At 38.6% G+C, this 17,631-nt stretch overlaps 1 protein-coding gene across 7 annotated transcripts in view; it reads left to right on the top strand.

Annotated features, from left to right (window-relative positions):
- Window positions 1-17,631, top strand: part of DMD (dystrophin) — a 994,758-nt gene that overhangs the window by 93,230 nt on the left and 883,897 nt on the right. For all 7 annotated transcript variants that reach the window (XM_044441365.1, XM_044441364.1, XM_044441363.1 and 4 more), the window contains exon 2: window positions 7,608-7,669. In XM_044441365.1, coding sequence (XP_044297300.1) covers window positions 7,608-7,669 — 62 coding nt within the window. The remainder of the gene's footprint in view (window positions 1-7,607; window positions 7,670-17,631) is intronic.

Below are 17,631 nucleotides of genomic sequence, written 5' to 3'. Positions count from 1 at the left end.
ATGACGAGAGAGCTGATGGAGATGTGGCAGAGTGCAAAGCTATCACTTCACAGCTCTCCGCTTATCAGAAAAAGTGACATATAATAGAATGAGTTCACCATCCCGAGATGGGTGAAAAGCCTCAGTTGCCTCAGTTGTTTCCCAAGCCATGCCATTTCCAAGCCAAGAACTTGCTCTATTAAAAGTCTTGTTCTCCAGTATGAGTTTGCTGCATGCCTGCTTATCCAGGCTATCTGTGGCTCCCATTATGCCCTTCCAGGCTCCCAGTTGAGGACAGGATGTAATAAAACCATGATTCCATTTGGAAAAGTGGAATGAGTCCCCCAAACCATTGAAGTGAAATGTGCAGCTGACAAGTGAACCAACATTCAGGTTGCAATGAATCATGTGTTTAAATTTATTTAAAACTTTTCTATGCTGTCCCATCACAGACATCTTGGGATGGTTTCCAACAGATTTAAAACAAGTCACAATATGAAAGTCAAACATAGGTTCTACTTGAGCAGGTTAGAAAATGTTAGAAAATCTGCAAGTTGTGGATGTTCCACAGTGTATAAATGGGTTCATTAGGAATGATGCCAGCTCCAGACTTTTGGGAGCGATTGGACAAAATACTCTCAATGGCAAATTCCTTGACTGAGTCTATCTTCCAATTGTTATCATTATTAACTGTTAATGTTCTTCATCCCATTTTTTTACAATGGCTACTGCATGACTAGCAATGAGCCAGTGAACAGATAGTCATTGCCATCTATTCCTTGGGCTCACTGTCATCATTTACTGAAATGTTTGTAATTGTGAACAAGGGGACCAACTCCATGGGGCTTTGTCAGTGGGCCCACATGCAAACTTCACTTAAAATGCTTATTGTTGCAAAAAGCAAATTACTAGCTAGCTATGCAAAGGATTTAGCAGCAAGTTACTTAAAACACTCAGTGTGGACTAGCCTGCAAGGAAGGCCCCAATCAGCTGGGATGGATGGTCAGTGAAGCACCGTAAGTGATGTGAGTGCCCAAACAAGACATAAGGGGAAATGGCCAGATTAGATAAACTACTCATGGGAAAGGGCTGGCTGTTTCACAGGTGCAGTGATTAAGTGATGTGAAACTACTTACTTGTTAGCAAGTCAAAATCTATACTATAGGCAGCTTCCCATCATTGGACACCAGAGCATATGAAGTTTCTCATCCTTGCAATCATGTCTCAACCCATAGCAGTGGAGGCTTCCTGTTCTGGCCAGCCCAGATATCCCACTCCATGTACCACAATGATAGGATGTACTAACATAAACTAATTAAGCTAAGCATAACACTGAACACAGGTTTGTTAAGTTGTCTGATAAGGTGTATCTTTCTCAAAACGGGATAGCTGCATGGCCATCCTTTGACCATCTCTTTTCCAGGACCTTTGGAAAACAGTATCTAGTAAGCGAAACAAGGTAACTTCAGGGCAGTGCATTACTCATGCAAAGTGAGCCTATGCTTTCAGAGGTAGCAATCCAGCCCTGGATTTTCCGGCACAGCCCTGGGCCAAGAATTAACCCAGACAGCTGCCAACTGCATGATGGTTGCTGTTTGCTGTTAACTTCCCACACATAATTTTTCTTGTATAAATGAACTACAACCACTGAACTGTAGATGATAACTGAAATAAATAAAATGTCTTAGAGCTAATGACAAAATGCAGCTAATATATATCCTGAAAATGTATGCATGTTGCTACATAATACCTGTGCTTATCTGCAGTCTTTCTAGATTAGGAAATGTAAATAAGATTTAGAATGCTTTCTGGAATGTAGAGTAATCCTAGTGCTAAGATTGACTAAAGTATGACATAAAATCTAGATAATATTCTAAAGTAATTTTCATAATAGACATATTTGACTATAATTTGTACTTAGGGAATGAGTTAATGTAAAATTGGATAGGAGTCATAATGTCAGCCATGCATATAAAAGGCAACTAGACCATACTTCCTTTTCTGTGGGAGTCCCCAAATTGACATGCCACTAGATTTAATACCAAGCCTCACTGATTACTTAGACAGACAATGCCACAAACACTGCATTAAACATCAATCCGTCAAAATAAGAAATTGCAAGATAGATTTCCTGTATACACTTTTCGACATGACAAGACTAGAGAAATCAATAGTTTACTTTCATTCCTCACTATCTTTGTCTTCCTTTGTGTTAGTTGTGAATATTTAGCATGATTTATTTTTGTTTTCAGGCATTGAAATAGTTTGGATGTTCTGATGATCAGATTTCATTTGAAATTGTATGCTTGTTGGATCTGATGTTGATAATAAAATGTTGGTCATTTTATTTGCATACTTTTTATTTATTTTCCTTCATCATTTGTCTCATGAACATATAAAATGAAACTAGAATATGGTCAGTTTCCCCAAGAAATGAGTGCAACTCGTTTTGCAACTGTTTTTTTTTTTTTAACTGCTTCTGCCAGGCTATTCCTAATATGCGATGGTGGCTTGAAAGGAGGTCTTAAACTATTATTTTCTTTGGGTTTCAGCTGCCATTATGTGTATACTTACTCCCTCTCAAATATGGAATTACAGATTTTCAGGTTTTTACATACTATTAGAGCCTAAGTATAGCTACCATTGAAGTCTCATTTACACAAAATATGGTAATAAGCACTCAATATCTTTGATGGCAATAGGATAACATGCAGGTAAAAGAATAAATGATTATTAAATACCCAAAGATGAATATAACAAGTTTTATTTTGAGTCCATTCATATAGTAACAATTCCCCTTCAGCTTTAACAAATAGCAAATCAATATTATGATGTCAGAGAGATAAGAAGCTCTTTTCTCCTCTGGGTCAGAATGAACCCAAAATTCTTGCCTCTTCTCTAGCCTTAGCGTAGTGTGGCTTCAAGTTTTTATAAAGGTGGAAACCATCAAATTATTACCTAATGCACCTCTTCTGATTAGATAAGAGCCATCCATTCACCAGCCTTCAAAGAAAAACCTACTTATCTTGCCCAAAGTTGTACTATAAATAGGTAAAGCTTGCTGGAAATGATGTGACTGTGCTTGAAACTCTGGGTTGCCATAGAATATCATAGTAGGTGGTGTTGATATAAAAGAGGACAACTGAGGCAGGAAGACTTAGCAAAACTTATTTGTTTGTGGGGGTGGGATATGTGATTGTGTGTGTGTGTGAGAGAGAGAGATCATTGAGGGGTCAGTGAGACAGGAAAGCAATCGAAGGAACTCTGGGTTTCTAAGCCCTTTGAACACCCTTGAATCCTTCCTTGCACCCATTTCTCTCCCTGCTCCTTTTGTTCCAAATGTCCAGGAGACTGAGGATTTTAAGTTGCCACCACAAAAGCCCCCCCCCCCCGCTCCAGTGCTGAAATGAAATCAGCCATGCAAAAAGAAGCAAAGAGGTAAGGATAAGGGAAATGTTGTTTGTAAGCACAAAGAGCAGCAGCAGAATTGTGCAAGGGAAGCTTCCATGCCCTCATCATGGCTGACACCATAGCAACAGCTCCAATACGCCCCCCCCCCAAAGAGGCAGTGGAACATACTATTGAGTTTGGTTGTGAGTTCAGAGCAATAGTCAAAATAATACTATGTTGTCCCTATTCAGAGAAAAAATGAGAGTAGCAGCTAAAAAGCACGGTATCGGAGGACAATGTTGGGAAAAGGGGCTGTGAGTCTATGAGAATGAAAGATCATAAATTCACACAATAAATGCCTCATGTGTAGAAATCTGAAGGGATCAGCAGTGAATATCACCTTGTGTTTAGTTTATTAATTTATTTGGGATATTTCTAACCTGTCCAATTACTATGCGTTTCTGGATAATTTACTAGTTTAGCTTAACTTAGCTTAGTTGTTTAGTTTAGTGTTTAGTGTTTTGTTTTAGGAACATCTCTGTTGCTTCATCTATGAGCCCTTGGCAGTAGGCATCAAAGCTAATTTCCTTTGTCTTCAAAGTGACCTGTTTTGTATCTTCTGTTTTCGGAGGAAGCCCACCCTCTTTGTCTAAAGTAGTTTATTCAAGAGATAATTATAGTGTATTTTCAGGACTTGAGGAAAATACAAAGATTTCAGGATGAGGTTGAAAGGTTACAAATGTAAAATGCTACATATCTGTTAACATAGTCTGGTAGCCACTTGTCATTAATTCTTAATGTACTGAATGCTGATTGCATATTACTGAGTGTCCTTGTCTTGGCCACTTGTGCATCCTTTATGCTATATCCCCTGATTAACTGTCTGAATCATGCTTGCCTTCTGTGATTGCCTCCATCAGCTTGATGCTATCTTGCCTTTCCTACAGAAAAGACTTTGACATGGAAGTATGCTACTTTTTGATGTAACATTCAGCTTACAAAAGCCCAAGAGGTTTTAAAATATTTTCTTGAGTATAGGAAGGCTAAAACTGAAGTATTGGTCAAACATTTGAAGTAATGAAATAGTAAAAGGACAACATGTTGAAATTGGAAGCAATCCATTGCTTGGGAAGATGGGCCAAAATCCAAAGAAGTGTTCAGCTGAACACAAGAATGAAATAGGAGATGCTGCAATTACAAATTTTTACAGCTCACTAAACTTACTATTTTATATGGATTGATTCTTGAGTGGCGGTTTAATGGTTTTCATAATAAGTGCTTTTATTATTGCTGTCCACCATTTAAAGTACTATTTTGTGGGTCAGGGAACATAGTGTATGAAAAATAAATATCACCTTTCTCCTCTTACATTTGAATAGTTTGACACTTAGTGTCAAAATACCTTTCCTCCTATATGCAGAGAATAAGAATGCTGTGCATATTAACAGTAACCAATCAGTGAGTAGGTCACAGAAAGGAGATGCTACAGACTGTTGATTCTGGCCAAGGGACAAGCATGTTACATTAACAATGGCTTTCAGTGAGCCCATTCTATCTGTGGGGTGAGGATGTTATATGAGACTCCCTTCTGTTTATTAGGAAACATTGTGGTATTTCCATGGTCTTCATGGAGAGTGTATTTTTTTTACTGTTGTGGCATGTGCTAAATAATCCACACAATTTCAGCTCCATTGAAACTGAGACCTTATGTCATCCACAAAGGCAATTGTGAGATAAGTAGGAAAGGTGATGATGCAGGGAAAAGGCCATTTTATTTTATTACATAAGCCAGGTACAAGAACACAAGAAAGAACAACCAGAAACTGGGTTAGTTTTTTAAGGGGAAAAATCCAGCTCTTCCTGCCTGCCTTCAGCACACTTACAGCATGGAGAAGGCAAAAGGGGTGGGGAGAGAAGAGGGGAAGGCTATGGTGCTGCTTGCTGTCATTGCCCCAGGTCTCATGGCACGAAGCCAATGGAATCACTGGCTAGATTCCCTTTTATCCAAAAGCTGTCCCCCAAAGTGCAGCTCTTTTCCTGTGCGGACTTTCCCAAGAGTAAGCACAATTGAAGATAATGTGATTTACTTCTGAGTAAGCTGCAGGCAAGCTATATGCAGCATTTACTTCTGCGTAGGCACCCATATAGATATGTTTTCCGGTGATTGTTACTTACAGGAAAGGAGTGGGGAAAGTACATTGCATTCACTCTGCAATTTACTAGGCTAGTCAGGAAGAGACAGAGAAGCAGAGTAGTTGTGGGTGGGAGGGGATGGAAGGAGGAATGTAAACAGCTGATGTTTGATCCAGTTTGTCTCCTTATCAATGCAGCTTTTGTTTTGACAAAGTCTGCCAAGGCACTTCCTCTTACAGTGCTAGGCCTGGCAGTGTCCTGAAGCTCCTCCTTTCCCTTAGAACAGTACCACAAGTTTAGCACACACCAGAGTACTTCAGAATCAATGCAACAAAATACATTGTTATAATTGCACTGCATAGGGAACATTAACTCTTCCCTCCCCAGATGTACCCTAACCTTTTTCCTGTTTGTTCTTTGGGCTTGAAAAGGATTTTATTGGCTCAAATGGAAGACTTTTTAAAGGCACAATTAGAATATGACTGCTCACTTGGAGTCGGGGGGAGTCATAGTGCATGGCAACTATTAATGCTTCCCTCCCCTCATGTGACACCCCATTAATCCAGCCATGCAATGCAATTTCTATATTTTAGTGCCCTCCCAACTGTTAACTGAAGGATTTTTCAACCTAACAGTTGGAGTTTGACCAATGCCTTTCTTACTGTATGTGCAATTGTATCAGATAATAGGGGTTCTGTGAAGGAATCTGTAGTGTACTAGGTTAAATGCATGTAAGCCTGCATAACAGTGGAGGGATCCAGCATTTTGTACCAACCAGTCATCTCCTCAGCTGTTTAACCAACCCTTGTACAGAAAGGTGTATCCTTGCCAAAGAGACCCATCTGCTGCTGTCCACTGCATGGGCTTAATAATGCTAATTGTTCATTGAAAGACTTAGTAAATTAGTTCTCCTCTTGTGACTAAGCTTGTATTCCCTTAATCTCTGTTCTCTCACATGAAACCTCTATTATCACGTTAGGCCATTAGTTTTATAATGAACTGTTTAGATTTTGTTTTTTCTAGTCATGGAATTAAGAAATGAACTCTTCCAGAATGCTTATTGTAGAAAAAGCTAATACTGTCTGTATTCATAAAGGTACTTGTTATAGTGAGAGGAGAAAAAAAAATCAAAGGATACAAAATGTCTTTTATTAAAGCAAGGTTTTCAGAACAAAAGCTGCATTTGTATCAAAATGGTTTGCTTGACGTGCATTACATGAAAATAAGTAGAGCACAATATTCAAGTTGTGGATTTCAGGTGTAGCTGATCTGCATGCTTTTTGTAGACAAATAAGTTCTAATGGTTACAGTTAGACAAATAAGTCTCCTAACTGTAAATTTTTTTTGAAAGACATAACAACTTTCATTTTTCTTTTTGTGAAATTCACAGGCTACTGCCAGTATTTTTAGTCTGGGTAGTGTCTGTTATCACAAGGATCCTGAGATGGTGGGTTGCAAGCTAGAGCCTTGATATGTCAAGAGAAACCTTTCTCTCCTTAATAATCTACTGAGAATAATGTTACACCTTCCTCTCCTTCCCACTTGAAGTTTTTGGAATATGTCTGGTTCTTAGCCCTCATTTTTTCAAAGTGTAAGGAATGTCTAACTTACACCTGTCTCCTGAAACAGAACCTTTTATCCTACTTATGAGAAGACTTACATTTGAAACCACCTGCCTTTCAAACCAAAGTGTATCTAAACTGGCTTATTTTGTCATTGTATCATTGACAACTCGGTCATGCTAGGTATTAGTCCTTCTGGCTTCAATGAACTTGCTGTCAGCTAAGTAGGTGTGTGGTTGGGAATTTATAATAAAACAATAGAGAACCACAGTTTGAATTCAATTGTGTAACCAGTATTGTAAGAGAATGTTGTTTACATCCTTGTCACAACCTTCCCTTATCTGGTGCCTTCCAACAACATCAGCCTCAGCCAATGTACGTAGTTAGTGGTCAACAGTCCTGAGGCTTGTACTCCAAAACTGTAGAGGCAGCACACTGGGAAAGGCTGCCTAACTGACTGTGCAAATTAATAATGGTCAACAATCAGAGATTAACAGTTTCATCAGTAAGATCAATTGAATAATTGTGCTTTCTGTTTTATAGATGAAAGGGAAGATGTTCAGAAGAAAACATTCACGAAATGGGTAAATGCACAGCTTGCAAAGGTAAGAATATTGTATTATTTTGCATAGTAATCAAATGGCTGACCATTTTATCAGGTTATTTTAAAGATGACTTTTCAAAAGTATACCTTAATTGTATCAGATTTACCTTTAAGTTCATGAAGTGTCATGTGGCTGGTTTCTTCACTTGGTATATCTAATTTTGGAAATGAGCGGAAGTTGATAGGATACTAAAGAAAATGTGGAACTGCTTGGAAGAAGTGTACAACCATGTCTGCATGACACAGCATGGCTCATTGTGGGTCATATAACCTTGGTTATCCATGGTGTCCAGTGGCACCGTCACTCAGGAGTTACCATGTCATGTGAACCTGCATTATATGAGGGTCCAGAGTGGAGGTGCATCAGCCTTGCTACAACACAGCTGAGCTGCTGTGTCATATGAACACTACCTACATTTTGCAGATGATTATCCAATCTCTATTCTTTGTCAAGGATTATGGTTTGGTTGCTGATTAGTGCCAGAATTTCCAGTTTGAACTAGATTTCGGGATCTAATTCAGGTTTTGGGACTGAAATAGCATTCCTTTGTCTGTTGACAGTCTTTAACTAGAAATGTCTTGCTATTGGGATTTGTTAGAAATATGACATTTCACTCTTTCCCATTCCATAGCAGTGATGATGATAATGTGTGAAGAGTCTCATGATAGGGTGATCAATAATTTTTCTTTGTTTGCAGATGAACATTTTAAATGAATAGCCTTGATTGCAGAATTGGGTCAGATGGCTGGTGTGGTTTTAGAAGTGTTTCTTAATAGGATTAACCTAAAGGGTCCACTTTTATTGTTAACAGATGGTAAAATATATGATGTCACCCTGATCTTGTAACCAAGTAGTTAGTGTTAATGAAGAATATAATACAATATTAAAGGTTGACTAAATTGTTCAGAGAAAAGGGAAGGTAGGTATAGGCTATAAGAAATGTTTTGCTTCAAAAGTCATTTACTCCCAAGAGAAAGCCAGTCCTCCATAAATGAGTTCACAGCAACTTCTCTTTAAGTGACTTACCAGCAGCAAAGAACATTCTGTGAAGTGTTAATTAGGTTTGAGATGAACATTTGCTACCTCCAGAAAAGGAGAAATAACCTGCATTTTAAGCTCTATTTTTATTAGTATTACTGTTCTATAGATTCCTCACAATGGAGGAATAGGGTTTTAAAAACCACCAGCAGAGTACACCATCATTCATTTGGTGGCTGGGGATTTAATAGAAAAAACAAACTTGATCTCATGTAGAACTACCATAAGTCTGCATTTCCTCTTGGGATGCTGCACTGGGCTCTCAGTGGGTCAAGACTGGTTCCTTCTCTTCCTTGTTCATTTCCTTCATTCACTTTCCCTTTCAAACACAGTAGGTAGTAGAGAGTAGCTTCAAAGTGAGGCCTTTATATGAATGGCAATGCTATCATAGCAATATCTTGGCTGAAGAGATAAAAGGTTTTGTGGGCTTTATTGTAACATGCTCAATGGGCCAGTCTTCTTCCTGATGATCACTGCCTGGCAGAGCACCAATGAATATGTGACAATGGCATCCGTTCCTCACCTCCACTGTGGTCTGAGTAGGACCAAGAGGCAAGTGAAGAAACAGGCTGCAGCTGGGAAGAGGAAGAGCAGGTCTGGGGCTCTTGCCTTCTGCTGTGGTATGATGAACCCTCAGGGTGAACAGATCAGTAGGGCTTGCCAAAAGGTGCTTCACCAGCTCAACCTGTTCTAAGTTTAAGCAATACTGACCAGATTAGCAGATTTTGCACAGTTTTCACTCGACCTCCAATTTGCATTTGTTTTCCATCTCTTCAAGGAAAAAAAATATTGTATGGAAGAATGCATATAAATGGACTCTTTTTTCTTTTGAATGGTTCGCAACTTCCACTGTCAATTTATTTAAATATATGAGAGAATAATAAATCATAATTCAAAGAAACCAATATTAGTGACTTTCCAGGCTAGTTTAATACTTAGCATGCACACAAGGAAAATGCCAAAGGGGCCAAAGCTACATTTTTAAACAATTAACATATTCACTTTATTTTCAGTCAGAGCATTAGGTGTTCATTAGATATGTACACAGATAATGAAGTAAATAAGGAGTATAAAATATGAAAAAGAATAATTATCCTTCCAAAGAAAGTCATAACTAGATTTTCTGAATTACATTATGCATTGTGACTAATGATCTCCACAGTCACATTAGACATGTCATCTTACTTAGTTTCACTGCGCTACAATTAGTGCAACTATCTGAAATGTAAAACCAGAGGTAGCAGATGAGCTAGCAAACCACATTCAGAAAAGTAACTGCTATTGAAAATGGACTTGTTGCTGAGCCAAACATTTGCCATGGTTGATGGATGATGTCTGAAAAAAAAAAAAAAACACACACCCTAGATGAGAATTTAAGTGTTTCAGTTCTATGTGTTCCAATTCCAGGGAAAGCTGCCTGTTCTTCTGATATTGTGGAGCAGGAGGAGCTTAATACAAAAATATATTGGCTACCCTGACTCTCATGCATCATGATTTTGAACATTGACTCAGGAGCACATAAGAATTCCCAGATATAGGCCAAAATTCAAAACGTGGAAAGCTTTGGGATATTATTTAAGCTTTTTCTCTGCTCATGGGGGATATCAGTCTGCTCTTTTCTGAACTTCAGTTGCTTGACCACTTTGAATAAAAAGACCCATCCATTTCTAAGTTTTTACATGGGAGAGAATATCTACTTCCAGTATTGTGTGTGTGCGCGTGTGTGAGAGAGAGAGAGAGATTTTTTTTTCCCTGTGAAACTGGTCAAAATATTCACATAAGAATCTTTTTTTCCCTTTTAACTCAGAGGATTCTCCAACTTTATGCCACACCTGAAATCCAAAGGTGTAGCTTAATTGAAAAGAATGTAGCTGTATATTTTATGTGAGTTAGTAAATATATTCCAGCTGATGCTTCTGAGAAAAGAGGGATTACCAAACTATAATTATGCCAGGGCATATGATTGGATTCCTAGGGTGATTTTGCTCTACTTTACAGAGGACAGTCTGTATTTGAAAGTGCCCTGTATTTCCAGGGTTACCAATCCAAGTCCAGTTTAAAGATGCCAAACTATAAAGTGGGAGAGCAGGGTTCCTGAAGGTGCTCCTTAACAGTTTGCACCTGGTCAGGAGACTGAGCAAGCACACGGGTCACTTGGACACGGTGGCAAAATGTTCTGTTTTTGAAATGCATCTAAAATAGGAATTAGTACATACAAGTAGTATGCACATTAGTGTCATCTTTTGTGGAAATATGTTTCTTTTCCTTTTTTCCTTTTTCCTTTTCTGGCAATACAGATGTGGTCACTTTTAAAAACCACCAAGTTCAGAGGCAATACTAAATCATAATTTAGCATTCCACGAGTATGCTTCAGTCCTGTGTGCCCTCTCCTCCCATTCTTCTTCTAGCATGATCATAAAACACAGTTTAGTCTTGCCTTGCTTAGAAGAATACTTGGAACTAAGTATAGATTGTCTTTTTGAGACAATAATGATAAACTCTGTTTAATGTCAAACAGAAAGCAGGTAATTCTAAACTCCTTGTAGCCATGCTGGAGGATGAGGCAGGTGTATTTGAATAAGGAGATCATATTTTTGGAGATACAAGATGCTTACCAAAGTCACAAACATTATATTTAAACAGTATTGGGTCTGTATATAGATGCAAATAGTGTCTTGTTACATTGTTGTTGTTGCTGTTAGCTAGCAAATTGACCCAATTTATGGGTTCAGATTGCTCACAGTTTGATAAAGAGCAGCCCACAAGCAACCCTACATATGCAAAATTATGGGTTGGTTACAGAAGCTTCAGCCACTGCATGACTAAAGATAATACTGCAACTTCAAACATATAGGCACATTTAAATTAGTTAAAGTGAATTAATGCATTTTTAAAATAAAAGGGGAGGGACAGCAGAAGGGTTGGCTGATAGTCAGACTGGCAATTAATACTTGAGATTAACTTGGTCTGCCTCATTTTTCCCAGCTGTTGTTCTTTATTCACGCCATTATAGATTCCACCCTTCCCGCCACCTCTCAGTGTGCACCTCTATTCTAAGCAGATTTTTTTTAAATCTTCAGTATATTGAATATATGCCATTCTTCCCAAAATAGTTATTTATATATATCTTGGAGAAACAAAAAGAAAGAAGCTTAATATAGCCCTGTAATATCAGATTCGGCAGTGCATATGTCTGGCTTGCTGATTTGTAAACACTGACATATTTGCATGATTGTTGCTGGCAGGAGTTATCATTGCACTGTGATTAGAACTCATTGTTACTAAATCCAGCTATCTTCAAAGCTTTTAAAGCAAGAGAAAATTGTAAGAAAATATGCACAGCCAAATTCTGCCCTTGTAAAAATATTTTCCATATATAGGGTGGCCAGGTATCCTAATTTACAAGGAGAGGAGGCAGAGGGCAGTCTTCTATTGAAAGTATCTACTGTTCGGTGGACTTCCCATTGCAAGGCAAAGAACCAAACACAGGAGAAAAAAAAGGGTCTTAAAGCTGCCAATAAAGCAATAAACAGATATGTTGTGAATATTTTAAGAATCCAGGGACAAAGAATAACTTGAATAATTTGGTAAATCTAATTAGTTCAGCATAATTTCTTTTATTTGGGGAATACTACAGACCACTTTCTAGATTTCATCTGCCTTTCCTTCTAAATTTGAAGCATAGCTAGTCATAACAAATTTGAATTAGCTTCATCTGAAAGCGGGTTTAGAATTTGATTCATTTTCTTTTTCTCTAAGTCTTGTATTCTCAAGAGGGAAAGGTGGGACATCTGGAAAGGGACAGAAAGTTCAGATAAGAGCATGGATCCTGTAGCTGCCCCACAAACCATGAAATTTATGGATTGAAAGCCCCTGGCAAAGAGCTATACTAGGTTTTTAAATGTGACTTTTCTGCTTGCTTCATCTTCTTCCATGGGCTTGACAGAAGAGAGGTCAAAGAAGCATTCTTCTAATGATGTTTCCTATACTTGGTTTTAGGAGTTGCTTCTGTTCAGATTTGTTGGGCTGGATACAATTGTACTTAAGCCTAATTAAAATCAACAACTGACCACGACTGATTTAGTTCCCACTGATTTCAGTGTGCATGAAGTGTGACTAATTTAGCCTAGAACGTGTCTGATGTGCTGTGCTATTCCTTGCTAATACCAATTCCCCAGAGCATATTGGCATTTGCACACAACTACTTATGGTCTTGCAGCTCACCACCACCACCACCACAGAATGGCCCTGTCAGAACCTCTAGTCCACAAAAATGGTTTTACCCAGAAGAAGGGAGGGAAGCATGTTTGCACTATCCCAAACATGTAGTGTCTCATGAACAAAGTGCAAAATGTTCACCGCCATGAGGACTGTTAGGACGAAAAGGAAAAACAAAAGACAAAAAAGCAAAAACAAGAGTAACTTGCTGCAAAGCAGGTTTATAGATCACACCACCACCACTTGGGAGCAAAGACCTTTGGATTCTTTGGACAGCCTGACTTTGGGGCCTTCTGTGAGCAATGTCTTGGGCTTGTATCTACTCCATATTGGCAGAACGTACCCTCTAGATCATTGCCCCAGTTAAGTCTTCAAATTCCCACACTTGCATAACTATAAGTGTCCATTGCTGTACCAGTGCAACCAAATTACATTTTATTAATATCAATAAACACTATATTAACAGTTTAATGATAATAGTTTGATTCTTTTGAGACTGTATGTTATCTATTGGATGTACTAATCAAATATGGGAGGACAGTACCAACAAATTATACATAGTTATGGTTGCTGTAATAATTTCCATATTATTAACATACATTATGAGGGACTTTGTTTTATGGGAGGGGAGGGGAAGGGATTATAGGTTATGTTAAAATGTATTGATAATATTAAAATTTATGTTTCCAAATTTTCAATAAAGGAAGCCTACAAAATAATAATAAATTTTATTAATACATATAAAATATTAAAATGTATAAATCTGTTTGCACAAACATTTTTTACAATCTATGGGGGAAAAGGTTTAAAATACAGAATGGCCACAGATAGCCCAAATCAGCTCTCAGTTGAAACTACACAGTCTTGCTACAGTTTCCTCTGGAAATAGCCTGAAGGGACAAGTGGTAGGGAGGAAGTAAAGAACCCACCAGAGTTCTGTACCATGGGTTGTTCACAGAGCAACCAATCCACTGTGCATTGCCAGTATCTGCTGGTCATGATCTGGACCCTGCTTACCGTCTAGGCCATTCAATCACTTTCATCTAAGGAAATGTGACCTTCAACTTTAAAAAGTGATTGTTTCTGTGCATAGGGTAATCAAGAAATGGTACCTGCATTTATGTGAATTTATTGCAACTGCAACTTATGTGAATTTATTCCCACTTCCTTTTATTGGTCTTGGCTAGAATTAAGGGGGAACTGTGAAAGAGGCACAATCAACACTTTAAATAGGTTGTCATTTAAATTCCAACAGTCAGATACTTGCATTAAAATTTGGGTGAATATACCAGATTGTATTATTGTGTAGAACATCTCTGTCTGCATCTGTAAATCTTTGATGTGCTACATTTTAGTGTAATTGCATTGTGCTTCTTTTGCATCTTTCTTCATGCCACAGATGTTAACAGGTGGAACCTTGATACCAATTAGGGGATGTGCAAATTTAGAATCATTGGGATTCATCAAACAGGTTCTGTAGCAATTCCAAAGTGTGGTGCATCAGGAATATTTCTGTACCACTGATTCATTACAATGAATCTATTTATACTCCAATCTATTGCAATTTATATTTTCCCCTGCAACATCTTAAAATACTCTTTAATAGCACACAGTGTGCTTTAAAGCACTTGCACTTAAAATATGAATCAGAGACATAAGACATTATATGTAGAAGAAAAGGATTCACAAAATTGAATGATATTTAATATAATTTTAATATTTAGATTTCAGTGCAAATCCCTTTACATCTTTCATAAATTAAATAGTGGGTCACACTTTTAACATTGGGAGGGAATAATTGGTAAGTCCAGAGAAAATAGAATAAATATGATTTAAATTTCTCTTATCCACCTGTGTTAGGTGAAATATTTCTTTTTACAAAACTGATAACTTTACTGCAAACCATGTGCTACAGAATAGTTTGCACTCTGTTGATACTATGCAATGAATGTTGTGGCATTGCAGTATTGAGCAGAATCCTACCTTGTGAGAATATCAGGCGTGGTACTATTGCAAACGTGCTGCAGTTTCTAATAGTGCAAATAGTGCAGCTGAATTGTGTCAGCCCTTTGTCTGTCAGGTTTGGGGACAGAGGGAGTATCTGTACAAGAACAAGAACAAGGACCTCTGGACATAGGTGCTCATTCCCATCAACAGAATCAGGTCCACCCACACTTTCCTACTGTGTTATGACAGCAGAAGTGAGTGCAATTATTCAAGTCAGGGCATATTAGAAAGTCTGTGAGAGCAGAATATGATAGCTGATTTGACTGGAAATACTGTTAATATGAAAGAGTTAAACACTCTGACCTTGCTACTTCTCTGTTCAGTACCTCCCAACCCAAAAACTGGTTTTGGTTATATAAAAGAACATGAGAGAATGTTGCTTGCCTTTTTGTGTGACATCTAATCTGGCCCTTATACTTCTGAAGTGGTAGTGCAGCTGCAAGCCTTTCCACAGATCAATAGGATTGGACTTTTGTCTTCCTGCCCATAAGGAAATAGGAAAGTGATTTCAAATTAAGTTCACCAAAGCATTGCTAGTATCCTGAAAACAGAATAACTTTGAACCATAACTTTGAACTATAAGCAACCACAAGTAAGTGCAGAATGTATACGCCTATATTGGAATGAGTGGTAGCCTAATGGGCCTTTTCCTTTACCTTGCACATTATTATTCTGGCTTGCATGTTACTATACAGACAGCTCCCCTGATTTTGTACTTTTATAGCCACACTTGTAAAATTAGGATTGAATCTCTCCCAAGAGTCTTTTAATTGGTACACTTCATGGTATCTGGGAAAAGTGCACTACACTTATTGTCCCCAGCAACTCATTGAGCCCAAACTGCTCAAGCCATTTGAAAAGTGTCAAAGAGATCTACATATACACCCTTTGCTAGGAGATGCCACAGGTAGCTGCCATGGAAACATGGCTCCAAACCAGTTATGCTTTAAAGGCAACTAGCAAGCTTACACAGAATAAGCTTCCAAAACCAATAAAGTAACTGTACCATACTGCTGCCTTTTGCTCTGTGTGGGTAAAAAACCCTGTGTTCCCTGAGTAACCTCATATATTCTGAAAACATGGTTGCAGAAGGCAGGGGAGAGAATCTAAAATTTTTACAGTTGAAAGGAGGAGGTGTAGCACAAGCCACAATGTCGTGGCTGTTGTCTGATACCTGTTGTCTGGCAGCAACAGTGGACTGCATTCCTTCTGCATTTGGGAAAATATGGCACAGTAGATGGGAAGAACTGCCTAACAAGATCTATTAGGCTTATGATCAAGCAGCACATCAGATAAGCTTTTTTTAGATCCTGAAAGGATGGAGTTCATTACATAAAGCATGGATTTTTGTGGCCCACATGAGTGGAAAAGTGGAAGTCCTAAAGTAAAATATTCTGTCCTCTGCCCTTCCCAGCCAGTCTAATGCAAATCAGAGGGTGTTGCAGCTCAAGCAGTTGCTTCGCCTCTGTGCTGCATCTGATATGGTTCAACACAGACTCTTGCCAGCCCATTGGTAAACTAATTTGGAGATCATTGTAATACTTCTGTTGGTCTGGTGATGAAATATGCAATAGCTGCTTATTCTTTAGAAACTTTCATGTTACTGGATTGTACAGAAGAATGGTCAATTTAAGGAATAGCAAAATCAGTTCAAGTTTAGTCATGTGTGGTCAGCTTTCGAAAACGGAATTGCTTGAGTTTGACAGACTGAAAATGAACAATACTGTTGATGTGTAAAGGTGATTGCAAAGGGGATTCTGGAGTCCTTTGAGAATGATTGATTAATCCCATCCTTTCCCTTTCTGTCCCCCCTGTACTTGAAACATTCCTGTGATGTGGCACTTACTGGTACTATAAAGTTCCTTCTCAACATGCATCACCATGAATAGTTTGTCAGCTTGAGATATGCAACACTGAGGATTCCATTCTGTTTAAGTTTTATAGGATTCTTAAGCATTTCCATTCTGGTAAGAGGTGGTAGACTTGCAGTCTTTGGGCTTTTTTTAATGATTCTGGAAAACTTTTGTGCATGGGGACAGTCCCACCATTTGCAAAATTTGGGGGATCTTAAAATGCCCATGAATGATGACATTTTGCTTGAATGCAGGTGTGCCTGTCTTTTGTGTAGCAGCATATCCCTCACTTATTAATAACTTTTTGTCCATTTCTTCCATTTCTCTCTCTCTCAAACACACACACACACACATCTTAGAATAGTGTTGTTGTTGTTAGTCATGAAGTCGTGTCCAACCCATTGTGACCCCATGGATGACACTCCCCCAGGCCTTCCTGTCCTCCACCATCCCCCAGAGCCCACTTATGCTCACGCCAACTGCTTCAGTGACTCCATCTAGCCACCTCATCCTCTGCCATCCCCTTCTTTTCTTGCCATCAATTGTTCCCAGCATTAGGCTCTTCTCCAGTGAGTCTTTCCTGATCATTAGGTGGCCAAACTATTTGAGTTTCATCTTCAGTATCTGGCCTTTGAAAGAGCAGTCAGGCTTGATCTCCCCTAGGACTGACTGGTTTGATCACCTTGCAGTCCAAGGCACTCGCAGGAGTCTTCTCCAGCACCACAATTCAAAGGCCTCAATTCTTCGGCACTCAGCCTTCCTTATGGTCCAGCTTTCACAGCCATACATTGCAACTGGGAAAAACATAGCCTTGACTATACGTACTTTTGTTGGCAGGGTGATGTC

This window comes from Varanus komodoensis, unplaced genomic scaffold (assembly GCF_004798865.1).
Source record: "Varanus komodoensis strain SLA01 unplaced genomic scaffold, ASM479886v1 scaffold4, whole genome shotgun sequence".
Taxonomy (NCBI): domain Eukaryota; kingdom Metazoa; phylum Chordata; class Lepidosauria; order Squamata; family Varanidae; genus Varanus; species Varanus komodoensis.
Note: the sequence above shows the minus strand (reverse complement) of the source record. Positions and strands in the feature narration are given on the sequence as shown.